The sequence below is a fragment of the Anabrus simplex genome, chromosome 2 (assembly GCF_040414725.1).
Source record: "Anabrus simplex isolate iqAnaSimp1 chromosome 2, ASM4041472v1, whole genome shotgun sequence".
In the NCBI taxonomy this organism is placed as follows: Eukaryota; Metazoa; Arthropoda; class Insecta; order Orthoptera; family Tettigoniidae; genus Anabrus; species Anabrus simplex.
In genome coordinates, this window is record NC_090266.1 from 1,183,308,979 (window position 1) to 1,183,323,139 (window position 14,161).

General features: G+C 40.2%; 1 protein-coding gene across 1 annotated transcript in view; it reads left to right on the forward strand.

Moving 5' to 3' along the window:
- Positions 1-14,161, forward strand: part of Arms (Ankyrin repeat-rich membrane spanning) — a 485,159-nt gene that overhangs the window by 363,755 nt on the left and 107,243 nt on the right. Inside the window, exons 22-24 of the mRNA XM_067142156.2 lie at positions 3,760-4,000; positions 4,682-4,847; positions 4,931-5,109. Coding sequence (XP_066998257.1) covers positions 3,760-4,000; positions 4,682-4,847; positions 4,931-5,109 — 586 coding nt within the window. The remainder of the gene's footprint in view (positions 1-3,759; positions 4,001-4,681; positions 4,848-4,930; positions 5,110-14,161) is intronic.

Sequence of the window (14,161 nt, forward strand, 5' to 3'; positions counted from 1 at the left end):
TTTGCCAGATGTAAATTGGGAAGGAAATGCGAACGACAGGAAGCATGACCAACAAATGGCAAATAAGTTAATATGGGAAGGACAGCTGATTCAGAAAGTGATGGAACCAACCAGAGGGAAAAATATCCTGGATGTGGTGCTGATAAAACCAGATGAGCTCTATAGGGAAACTGAAGTAATAGATGGTATTAGTGATCATGAAGCTGTTTTTGTGGTAGTTAAAAATAAATGCGATAGAAAGGAAGGTCTTAAAAGTAGGACTGTTAGGCAGTACCATATGGCTGATAAAGCAGGTATGAGGCAGTTTCTAAAAAGTAACTATGATCGGTGGAAAACGGTAAATAAAAATGTAAACAGACTCTGGGATGGGTTTAAAGAAATTGTTGAGGAATGCGAAAACAGGTTTGTACCTTTAAGGGTGGTAAGGAATGGTAAAGACCCACCTTATTATAATAGAGAAATAAAGAGACTAAGAAGGAGGTGCAGACTGGAAAGAAATAGAGTTAGAAATGGCTGTGGAAGTAAGGAGAAATTGAAGGAACTTACTAGAAAATTGAATCTAGCAAAGAAGGCTGCTAAGGATAACATGATGGCAAGCATAATTGGCAGTCATACAAATTTTAGTGAAAAATGGAAGGGTATGTATAGGTATTTTAAGGCAGAAACAGGTTCCAAGAAGGACATTCCAGAAATAATTAATGAACAAGGGGAGTGTGTATGTGAGGATCTTCAAAAGGCAGAAGTATTCAGTCAGCAGTATGTAAAGATTGTTGGTTACAAGGATAATGTCGAGATAGAGGAAGAGACTAAGGCCAAAGAAGTAATAAAATTTACATATGATAACAATGACATTTACAATAAGATACAAAAGTTGAAAACTAGAAAAGCGGCTGGAATTGATCAGATTTCTGGGGATATACTAAAGACAATGGGTTGGAATGTAGTACCATATCTGAAGTACTTATTTGATTATTGTTTGGTCGAAGGAGCTATACCAGATGAATGGAGAGTTGCTATAGTAGCCCCTGTGTATAAAGGAAAGGGTGATAGACATAAAGCTGAAAATTACAGGCCAGTAAGTTTGACATGCATTGTATGTAAGCTCTGGGAAGGCATTCTTTCTGATTATATTAGACATGTTTGTGAAATTAATAACTGGTTCGATAGAAGGCAATTCGGTTTTAGGAAAGGTTATTCCACTGAAGCTCAACTTGTAGGATTCCAGCAAGATATAGCAGATATCTTGGATTCTGGAGGTCAAATGGACTGTATCGCGATTGACCTGTCTAAAGCATTTGATAGGGTGGATCATGGGAGACTACTGGCAAAAATGAGTGCAATTGGACTAGACAAAAGAGTGACTGAATGGGTTGCTATATTTCTAGAAAATAGGTCTCAGAGAGTTAGAGTAGGTGAAGCTTTGTCTGACCCTGTAATAGTTGAGAGGGGAGTTACTCAGGGCAGTGTTATCGGACCTTTATGTTTTCTTATATATATAAATGATATGAGTAAAGGAGTGGAATCGGAGGTAAGGCTTTTTGCGGATGATGTTATTCTCTATAGAGTGATAAATAAGTTACAAGATTGTGAGCAACTGCAACGTGACCTCGAAAATGTTGTGAGATGGACAGCAGGCAATGGTATGTTGATAAACGGGGCTAAAAGTCAGGTTGTGAGTTTCACAAATAGGAAAAGTCCTCTGAGTTTTAATTACTGTGTTGATGGGGTGAAAGTTCCTTTTGGGGATCATTGTAAGTATCTAGGTGTTAATATAAGGAAAGATCTTCACTGGGGTAATCACATAAATGGGATTGTAAATAAAGGGTACCGATCTCTACACATGGTTATGAGGGTGTTTAGGGGTTGTAGTAAGGATGTAAAGGAGAGTGCATATAAGTCTCTGGTAAGACCCCAACTAGAGTATGGTTCCAGTGTATGGGACCCTCACCAGGATTACCTGATTCAAGAACTGGAAAAAATCCAAAGAAAAGCAGCTCGATTTGTTCTGGGTGATTTCCGACAAAAGAGTAGCGTTACGAAAATGTTGCAATGTTTGGGTTGGGAAGAATTGAGAGAAAGAAGAAGAGCTGCTAGACTAAGTGGTATGTTCCGAGCTGTCAGCGGAGAGATGGCGTGGAATGACATTAGTAGACGAATAAGTTTGAATGGCGTTTATAAAAGTAGGAAAGATCACGATATGAAGATAAAGTTGGAATTCAAGAGGACAAACTGGGGCAAATATTCATTTATAGGAAGGGGAGTTAGGGATTGGAATAACTTACCAAGGGAGATGTTCAATAAATTTCCAATTTCTTTGAAATCATTTAGGAAAAAGCTAGGAAAGCAACAGATAGGGAATCTGCCACGTGGGCGACTGCCCTAAATGCAGATCAGTATTGATTGATTGATTGAAATGTATGCTTCTGATACATACCTCAAGAACAGGCTGAAGAACTCTGACTAGATTGAGTCTGAACTTGTGAAATTTTATTGGTATACAGATGAAAGATTTGACACATGTATTAGATGATATGTGGGTCACTCTCTTCTACCATGAATCAAAGCATACCTCAGCGAAATGAAAACACCTCTAAGCAAAAATATAAGATTATATCTTGATCTGCAGCAGAGGTTATGCTCTCATTGTCTTTGGATTCTCAAGTAATGTTTTAAACCCATTTCCAGAACCAAGATGAGAATGTGAATGCTGAATTGTACTGTGAAGTTCCATTGATGTTTAGGGCTGCCATTCCAGAAAGAATGTTCTAATTACAATCAGGACAATGTTGCATAAACCCTCCATGGCTCAGGCAGCAGCACGCCGGCCTCTCAAAGCTGAGTTATGTGGTTCAAATCCCAGTCACTCCATGTGAGATTTATGCTGGACGAAGCGGAGGTGGGACAGGTTTCCCCCTGGGTTCTCCGGTTTTCCCTGTCATCTTTCATTCCAGCAACACTCTCCAATATTATTTCATTTCATATGTCAGTCATTAACCATTGCCCCAGAGGAGTGCAAAAGGCTTCGGCAGCCGGCAAAATTCCTATCTTCGCCGCTAGATGGGGGCTCCATTTATTCCATTCCTGACCTGGTTGAATGAATGGAAACAGGCTGTGGATTTTTATTTTCACAATGTTACATCTATGGTCTTGACACACTTACAAGAGAATTGAAAACTTCATTAAATTATTCTTTAACATCTGCTCACTGACCTGACTTAGCCCTTTGCAGTTACCATGTGTCAAATTTCACATGAACTTTTCTTTGCAGAAAATGTTCCACAGGTGCTAGAAAGGCTCCATGTGAGGTATGATGATGGTTGAGACAATAGTCCAGAGAGATAGTAGGTTCGAACCCCACTGTCGGCAGCCCTGAAAATGGTTTTCTGTGGTTTCCCATTTTCACACCAGGCAAATGCTGGGGCTGTACCTTAATTAAGGCCACAGCCGCTTCCTTCCCACTCCTAGCCCTTCCCTGTCCCACCATCGTCATAAGACCTATCTGTGTCGGTGCGACGTAGAACAACTAGCAACAACAAATAGTCCAGAGATATTTATGATGAACGTGTCAAGACATGGTTAAAGTTATATGATACATGTATTGTTGCTGGTGGAGGTATGGCGAGAAATGAGGGAATGTGTAAATCATGTAATAAATTTGAAGATGGTATTTGACTTGTCAGTCATATAGATATTTATGACCCAAATGTTAACTTGTTCTTGGTCTTGGTTTACCTAAAACATAGATTTTTATTTTTGTAGGTATCTGGGCGACGTATGTCATCTGAATCTGGTCTCAGCAGTTCGGAGAAACTTAAGCCTCCTTCCAGAAAAGGATCTCGAAAACTGAAATTAAGTGAGAGCATTGCAAGTAGCTTGGGCAGCAATCTGAACAGAGTTGGTGGGGCCCATGATCTTACAAAAATGTTACTCACAGATGACTACTTCAGTGATGTAAACCCACGTAGTATGCGCAGGCTTATGAATGTTGTTTATATTACAGGTTTGTTTTACTTTCTTTATTAAAACCTGTAAACCCCCTTTCAGCTTATATTATACATAGTTTTATCAATATGTGCAGTGATGTGAAGAATTAATAAATCACAAGGCAGTCTTCATAATTGAGAAGACATGGTGTTATGACTCAAATTTTTTTCTTAGTTATGTATGATCCTGCTTCACCAAATTTTCTTGTACTGTTGTACTGGAAAATCAGAGGAAAAACAGGGTGATGTAAATATAATTTGGTCTTCAAACTCGCTTTCATCTTACTAAAGACTGTTGATGACAATAGTGTAGTTTTGCTATGCTACATTCAATTTTCCTCAATATCCTGGGGTATCACCCATCCTAAGTACTTTAAATGATGTTCCTATTCCAATTTTGCATTTTCTACTTGCCAATGAAACTTTTCCAATCTGCTGTTATAGATAAATCATTGCTATAAAACAAATTGCTTAGAATATTTCCATCCAACTGAATCCCTCTTTGCCATTGTAAGCATTTCAGTACTTGATTCATATAAATTATTGATAAAATAAGGCATAAAATGACAGCTTTGTGTGACCCTAGTAACTATAATACTGAACAGAGAAAGGAAGAAAAGAAACTTTATTAAAATCATTAGAATCATTTTCAAAGTTTTTACAAAATTGTAATAATTTTATTGATTTCTTTCTTTCAGGTCGATTACTTAAGGCATTCCAAATAGACTTCAACTGGTATCATTTGGCTAGCTGGGTAAACATTACTGAACAGTGGCCATACCGAACGTCATGGATAATTCTTTATTATGATATGTATGAAGATACATGTGAAGATACAACTTCCCTAAAAACACTCTATGATAAGTATGTTCATCTTCTAGAACCATAAATGTGTACTGCAGAGAATAACTAACAATTTTGTGAATAAATTGTATTTCCTTCTATAGGGTACGGCCTTTAATTCCATGTTCTAAAGAAGTAGAACCTTTATTGGAATTGGATAGGGATGAAAGAAAATTTGATATTTTCTTGACTTTCCACCGAAGCAGTCTACTGGTCAGTGATCTCAAGATTTTTCTACCTTTCACAATTAATCTGGACCCTTACATCAAGAAGGTCATTAAAGGTAAGTCCATCCTATATGCTATGGAAATGAGTCAGTACAGACCAAGATTTATGGGAGAATGCATTCAGAAAAGAGTTTTGACTATAACCTGTACTGTGTGGTGAATCTTGCTTGATTAAAACATTGTATGCAATTAAATGCTACAAGGAAAAATAAGCTAGCTGACTGAATCAGTATGAATAGAAGTAAATAAATTCAGTATGAAGTTAAAGTGTAATTTGTCTACCACTTCCAGAAAATTTGGAGAACTAGCAGGCAGGACCTACAGCCTTTGTGCTAAAGAGTGTAGCCACAACAATAGTACCGGTACAAGAGGACTGCTGGGCGATCTGAAAAAAAAAGAAAGAAAGAAAGAAGTGAAATATTTGTATCCCTATCTTGGGATAAATGGTGGGGAACTTCAGCTGCTCTTGTAAAATTTTCCAAAGTTAGTGAGCAAGAGGGAGAAATTAAATTCGCTAATAGAAAAAATCCACTCTGGTATGGTAACAGGAGTTGAATCTGAATCTTTGTCAGGAGAGGAAATAGAGGTTGATGCTGATGATGATGCTTGTTGTTTTAAGGGGCCTAACATCGAAGGTCATTGGCCCCTGGAAATAGAGGGTAATGAAGTGTCATTTAATGATTTAATATATAACTTACAGGAGAGACAAGGGTTGAGAGAAGGGGCGGGGTATTTTAATCAGGTCTGGGATAAGTATTATTTCATGACATCTGGCATGTTGTAATAATTATTTATATCTTTGCTCTGTTGTTGAGCAACAGTTGAAAATTACTTCATTCAACTTAATGTTTTCATAAGAAAGCCATTGAAAATAATGGTAACATGAGAATATTGGTATCATTCTTGTCTACCAAATGAGAAACATATGAGGATAAGCTGCTATAGAAAAGGACTAGATCATAGAGATTATCTATAACTTTTACCAAAAACTTTACAGCCAGTCAACTCCTTCCCACAGCATCTGGAAGAGTTAAAATACAGTCCAGAACCCCATATCTTAGGAGCTATAGTCTGTTAATGGACCAGAACTGAGAGAAGCATTAAAGTGAAAATCAGCAAGGCATTAGGGGAGGATATTACAAGTGAAATGCTCTAAGTTGGATGACTGACCATGGATAAAACACTTCTGGTAATCCCAAACAAGTGTCTCAGGGAAAGGAGAATTCCCAGCTCATGGCAGAATTCAGAGGTCATTCTACTTTTCAAGAAAGATGACTGTTATAAATATTGAGAACTATAGACCCATCAGTTTGCTATCCATCTTTTACAAATTGCTGACCAATAAAATGACAGACAGACTTGAACAATATCTTAATTTACATGAACTTGCTGAACAAGCTGGTTTCAAGAAACTATACAGCACAAGTGACCATATTAAGACAGTTCACTCTCTCATCTAGAAATATAATATAATGTCTCTCCATTCATGGATACAAAAAATTGAAGAGGACAAGGTCACAGAAAAAGTTCCAATCGAGAGAGGCGTCAAACAGGAGGGCGATACCATCACAACCAAACTTTCCACCTTGGTGCTACATTGTGTTCAGGCGTCTAAACTGGGACAAAAAGGACATGAACATTGACAGAAAATAACTGAGCCACCTTTGCTTTGCTGATAATGTTGTCCTCATCAGTAGTTGTGCCAGCAAACTCGAAGCAGCACTGTAGGAAATTCAAAAAGCTGTAGGACTGAAAATGAACCTGCAGAAAACAAACATTATGAGCCTAAACAACATTTAGGTTACCATCAACAATAACATCCTTGATATAGTTGATGAGTATGTGTACTTGGGGCGCAACATCAAACTTCGGCAGGACAACTTGGCAGAAGAATAGGCTTAACCTGGGCAGCCTTTGGCATACTCAGCTCTATCCTCTGAGACTCATAAGTCCCTCTGAGCCTTAAGAGGAAAGTGTATAACAAGTACCTGTTGCAATCTATGTGCTCAAAACTGCTACTGTAAAAAAAAAAAAAAAAACTACCAGTGCTAACAGACTCAGAGTTTGCCAGTGAGTGATGGAGTGGGTGATGCTGGGGGTCAGCATACGATGCCAAATTTGGAATGAGTAGATCAGGAATCTCAGACGTAGTGGAGCGAGTGGCAATTAGTGGGTTAACAAGAAGTAACCTCAAGTGGTCCAAAGCTGTGGTGCAGTGGATACCTCAAGACTCGAGGAGAAGCACTGGCTTACCACAGAAAAGATGGCATGATGGCATCCAATGTTATGCCATGCTGGAAGGAATTGGATACAGACTGCCCAGCAGAATGAATTTTAAGGTGGTGATGTGTAGCAAACAATACCTCTCTGGTTTTCAGAAAGAAAACTGTAAACTTAACACTAAAATTATATTTATTCCTAAAACTGAACATTATGCTTAAATAGAAATAATGACTACAACTACGTAACTCATGCATGCAAAGACAAAATGTCTCAAACAGGCAAGGGGTAGTAGGTAGCTCCACAGCTCCCTAGTGGGAGTTATAATGCCCATGCTCTAAGACAGAATGTTGCCCTCTGGACTGAGAGATGAAGCCTAGTGGCCAGAAACTTACCCATTGAAAAATGAAAATAAAATTACTTTTTTCCATTTGAATGACTGAATGAATGAATGAATGTAAGGTATGTAAGTTTTATCTCATCATGGCAGAAAATTGTAAGAAAACTGTAACAATAAAACAAATATTGGTAGTTACAGAAAAACTTGGCCGCTAAGCTAAGCTGGAAGTAGATTATGGACTAGGAGTACAAGCAATCCCCAATTTAAGCATCATCATGGAATCTGTGAACTTACCGTGCACAAGGAATATCTGAATGCTAATGTTGCAGTGGCAAATTCTTTCTGCACTGAATTTCAACAGTTCCTCCAAAAGAAAAACTTAGCACCTGCTTAAGTTTACAATGCCAATGAGATGGATTTGAACTGGAAATGTCTGTTGACAAGGACACCTGTCTTCGAGAATGAAATCTGTTCTACTAGACACGAATCATCCAAGGGACGTATCACCATTTGCTGTGGCAATGCAGCTGAAAATCACAAACTTAAATTGTGTGTGATTGAAAAGGCCAAGTAACCAAGTTGCTTTAAGGTACAGAACCTGAAGATCTTCCAGTACGTTATTAAAATCAAAAAGATGTAGGTATGGACTGAGCAATCTTCACAAACTGGTTTCACAAGAAACACTGTGTGAGATGTTCATTGCCATCTCCAAAAGAAGGGGATTGAATGGTAAGTAATTTTAGTGCTGGGTAATGCTCCTTCACATCCTCGTGGAAGTAACTTTGTTTCCAACTACAGCTTTTTCACAATAACATTTTTAGCCCCTAATGTGACTTCTGAAAACGAGCCCATTGCCCAAGGTGCAATAGAATCCCTTGAACAATGTTGTCAGACTGGTCTACTGAGAATGCTAATGGAAGAAGACTACAACAAGGTGGCATTCTGGAGGAAACAACTGTGTTAGATGCCCTGTATTGCACATGTTGTCTTTGACAGCATGTCAAAGCACAAACATTAGTGAGACCATTGTATAAAATGCTGCCAGATGTACCTGGGTACAAAATGACTTCCTAAGCTATACAGAAGGTGATATGAGGAAGTTGGACATTATAAATGTAAACATAAATATGGGAGGGGGTCCAGAAATATTGATGAGGACATATTGACATATGGTTGAACATAGACTCTTGTGAACCTGACTTCACACACATGCCTGATGAAGACAGTGCACACACTGCTATGAACAGAAACTAGACTCCTTGGCTGAATGGTCAGAGTACATGCCTTTTGTTCAGAGGGCCTTGGGTCAGATAACCGGCAGGGCCAAGAATTTTAACTATGTATGGTTAATTCCTCTGTTTCAGGGACTGGTAGTTTGTGTTCTCTTCATCTACTACATGCAACATACCACATTACTAACCACCACAGAAATGTGCACTAATGAATACATATCTCAACACAGGGTTGGCATAAAGAAGGGCACCAAACTGTAAAACTGGGCCAAATTCCTGACAAGTGCTGACCTCAATAAATTGGGAAAAAGGCAAGAATGATCATGATGATGATGATGATGATTATTATTATTATTATTATTATTATTATTATTATTATTATTATTATTATTATTATTATTATTATTGTTACCGTGTTTTGGTGGTAGGTAGAGGTGAAAGAAGGTGCGGGCGTGAACGGGTCTCAAACTACGGAATCAAAGTTAATGAAAAATTTAACAAGGTTATATTTTCTTTTCAAAATAAATAAGTAACAAGCATGGCAGGTACAGAATAGCAATTCAAATAAGGTGGTTACAATATTTACAGAATTTGGGCTTCGCGCCCCGGATTCATAATGCTTGGGCAATCAGTTCAGTTTTACCTCAAACACAAGTTTTAACAGAGGGGCAGAAAACCCCATTCATACCTAGGAGCCCTTGCTCCAAATTACACTGAAAAGCCTCCTCGAGGCATACAACATACAATTTTTAAAAGAGCCACTCGCTCTCAAATTTAAGCCTCTCCCAGGCCACACCAAACTCAACCTCCAAGTTATCCTCAACGGACATAAACACAGGGGTAAAATACCCAATCTACTGAGGTCTATTAAATGAAAAGCAGGTTAATTAAATGACCTCTAAAACAATTTGAGAGGAGGCGAACTTGCACTCCTAATACACTTTGATTTTAAAACCTACTTTGGCACTAGGCCGTTATTATAAGGGCTAATCCCATACTACAGAGGTGACTTAATAGCAATGTACATTACATTACGGAAGAATTGGTTGAGAAAATAAGTTCACCTCAAGACGATGTGAGTGGGAGCTCGAGAGGGTTAAGCACTCTCTATCCCGATATGTCGTTTTAAAACAGAATAGATACCTGTTGTTTTTACATTTTAGGAAAAGGTTACATGGTTGAACGCTTAGAACCCGCCCCGAAAGTTAAACTGCTGAGCAAGAAAAGAAAGAATTTATTAATCGGCCATTACCTTATTGTTGACCGCTGCCGAAGAAAGAGGCGCTTCCCGCCTCCTGCTATGTACTTAATACACTGAAAGATGGGACAGAAGTGGCCCAGAGACCCAAAAATCAGCAGTTTATATCCTCTCGTGGAAGGTTCTAGGCGTTAGGGGAATGAAAACACCCGCCCACAATGTTTTTATTGGATAGGACCCCGCAACAGATACAAGTTGGGGGAAGATACACCAGATTGGTCAGAAATTACTAAAAGAAATTCGGGATTGGATAAATCTAAAACAAGGGGAAAAAGAGGGGTATACAGCCAACTTAAACAATAACAGAAAGAAATTTAACAAGAAACAAACTTTTGAAATAAAAATTTCTCCAACAAAATAGTTCTTTGACTCCGCACTAGGGTGCACTATTGTTGATCTTCAGTAGTGTCCTCTAGAAGAGAAAGTTCACACTTCTTACTTCAAGCGAAACAAAAACACATCAAAAGTGACACAGTTCAAAAACTCAAAATTTTCCACGTGGTGACATCTTCTGAGAAAGTAGGGAATTAATAGAGTAGATAAAGTTCAACCTTCCTCCAGAAGAGGAGATTCAACTGGCGCAACTTTTAAATAAACGGTGTAGAGGTGTACCGCCCGGTACAGACCTCCCCCCCCAAAAGTTCCTCCAGGGGTGACACATGAAATCAGTTTGAAACAAATTCCAAGTAATGATGTTGATACGAAGATAGATAGCAGAAGCATTTACAAGATTTCTTAATTCAGTTTCAAAATGTTGTTGTTGCAGGTGAATGAAAGTCTTTAAGTTTGTAGAATTTGAATTTCTGAAGATAAACTTTTAATACTTAAAAGTGAAGAAAAATTTTTTGCACGGTCCACCAAATATTGCTGTTGAATTCCCAAGTGACGATATTAAGGTTGAACAGGAATGTCTATGTAGTTGATGTAGGCTAAGTTGGATGGCCAGACCGGCCGTTACAGCTTGCGTCCAAAGGAGGCCTCTCGGACCCCTCAAGTACCCTGAGATACCGCTCGCCCGCACTATGAGGGGAGCAGAGGTGTTGAAGCACGCCGCGCCCGCGGTGAACATATACAGGCTGCGGGCAAGTAGCAGGTCGTGCGCCGCACATCAGCCTTGGCCGGGAGGAGAGCTCCGGCTCGCCGTGCACATGTCGTCCTCGCTGGGGCCGAGGGGGCCCGTCCTCGAACCCAGCCGCGGCACAGCGCCGCGCGGCTGCGGGGGCACTGAAACATTAAAGCTAGGCGGCAGAATTGTGTTGGACCATCATGTTTCTTTTGAGGGCACAGGCATGTAAAGAGATTGAGGGGCCAGCGGCGTGCAGATATCCATGGCATTTCATCTAAGCCAGCCACTGTGTGTAGTGGAGCAGGAGACGGGAGTGTGGTAATGGCCGTGACAAGGACAGGATGGCAGTTTAACAATCGGGGGAGGTTTACAAGAAATGCTTACATATAAAATAAAATAGAAGGAGCAGAATGCCTTAAGAGTGGAACTCAAAAAAAAAATATAACCACCATATTCCTATCAAATTATATTAAGCAAGTTGACACAAAATTTACACCGGTTTCACCTGGGACAGGTGAACCCTAAATATCCTCTCGGTGGCTGGGTTGCTTACTAACAATGTAACCGGAGTAAGAAAATCGAGAATGATGCATGGCCCATGAAATCTGGGGGCAAGCTTGCCCGCGGGAACAAAATTCTTGACCATAACCTGGTCACCTACCTTCAAAGGGGTGGGTCTCCGTCCACGATCATACCTTTCCCTAACCTTTTCATGAGACACTTTAAGATTGGCTTTAGCCTTCTTCCAAAGATCTTTAATATTGTCCGGATCTATTGTCTCGGGTAGAATGTCACTCAGAGACCAGAGGTTAGAGAGCGGCGTGTTGGGAACAAACTTAAACATCAAAGAAGCTGGAGTAAACTTGTGAGATTCATGAACCGCCGAATTCAAAGCAAAAGCTAACCAATGCAGGGACGTGTCCCACCTAGAATGATCTTCATGATGATAGGCAATAAGTGCGGACCTGAGATTACGGTTAACCCGTTCAGCCAGAGATGGTTGAGGGTAATAAGCAGAAGTAGTTACATGAGAGATGGATAAGTCAAAACAGAATTTACGAAATAAATTAGATGTAAAAGCCTTAGCATTATCAGATACAATATATTGACACGGACCAAAGGAAGCAAAAATAGAATTTAAGCAAGTAATGGTGGACTGAGCGGTAGCCAGCTTAGTCGGAAATAACCAAGAAAATCTGGTAAAACCATCTACACACACAAAGATGAACTTGTTGGCATTACCCTTCGACTGGGGGAAGGGTCCTACATAATCAATGTACAGGCGTTCCATGGGGCGCGACGCTTGATGGGAAGACAAAAGGCCTACCTTGGTGGACATGGTGGGTTTACTAATCAAACAGGATTTACAAGCCTTTACTAGTTCACGGATTTCACCGTCCATACCTTTCCAGATGAACATATCACGAATCTTTTCACGGGTTTTAAAGATTCCAAGATGCCCCCCCAATGGGGTCTCATGATAGTATTTGAAGATCATAGGTACAAGAACCGCTGGAACAACAACTTTCATCATCTTATCATGCCTCGAAGGGCAACATAGAACACCATTCCTCAGAACATAAGGGACAACATGTTCCCCAGAAGAAAGGGTTTCCATTATCGGAGCCAGCGTCGGATCTTCACGTTGGTATTTCTCAATATCCCTAAAAAGCATGGGAGCATCTGTTAAGATGGCATTAACACCAGATAGTATGGACTCGGAAGGTGATGAACTGTCGACCGGTTCGTGGGTCTCAACGTCGTTATAAAACATACGGCTGAGTCCATCAGCAACAACATTTTCGGTACCTCTGATATGTCTAACATCAAACTGGAAGGCGGAAATACGAATAGCCCAGCGGGCTATACAACCAGTACGACGCGGCCTACCTAAGACCCAGCTTAAGGCTTGATTATCTGTCTCCAGGTCGAATTTGACGTGTTCCAGATAGAGACGGAACTTTTCTAAGGCGAATAAGACTGCCAAACCTTCAAGCTCATATATGGAGTACTTTGCTTCTTGAGCCGAGAAAGTCCTAGATGCATAGGCGATGGGGCGCCTCCCTAGTTCAGTCTCTTGGAGAAGGATTCGCTACCGCCGACGACGACGCGTCGGTTTGGACGATGAATTTCTTCGAGAAATCAGGCATAGCAAGTACAGGGGCATTACAGAGAGCTAATTTAAGGTCTTCAAAAGCGGCTTGTTGAGAAGGTCCCCACTCGAATTTGATGCCTTTCCTACGAAGAAGGTTTAAGGGCGCCGCTCTATTAGCGAAGTTAGGAATAAACTTCCTGAAGAAATTCACCATACCAATGAACCTGGCGATACCTTTAATGTCCTTGGGAGGTTTAAAATCACGGATGGCCTGTGTTCTAGAATGATCGACTGCTACCCCATCGGGTGACACAATATGCCCTAGGAATGACATAGAGGGCTTAGCAAAGGCAACCTTGGACAACTTAACAGTTAACCCAGCCTTACGAAGGCGATCGAGAACTTCTCGCAGATGATCTAGGTGTTCTTCAAAAGTCTCTGAAAATACTACGACATCATCTAAGTAGTGATATAAGTACTCGAATTTGATGTCGGAGAAGACCCTATCTAGCAGCCTAGTGAGTACAGCTGCTCCCGTGGCAAACGCTGTAAGGTGTTTAGACTCTTCGGCAAGGGGAATTTGATTATAGGCCTGATTCAAGTCCAAGATGGTAAAGAACTTGGCCTTACGAAACCATGAAAAACAAGAATGAAGGTCAGGAAGGGGCACAGACTGCAACACCACCTTCCGATTGAGAGCCCTGTAATCAATGACAGGCCTGAAGCCTCCTTGGGGTTTCGGGACTAGAAAAATAGGCGATGAATACGCCGACTTAGAGGGCCTAATAATACCATCCTTCAACATCTGATCGATAATTTCCTTCAGAGCCTTCATTTTAGGTGGAGATAGCCTATACGGTGGAAAACGGACAGGAATCGAATCCGTAACCTCAATTT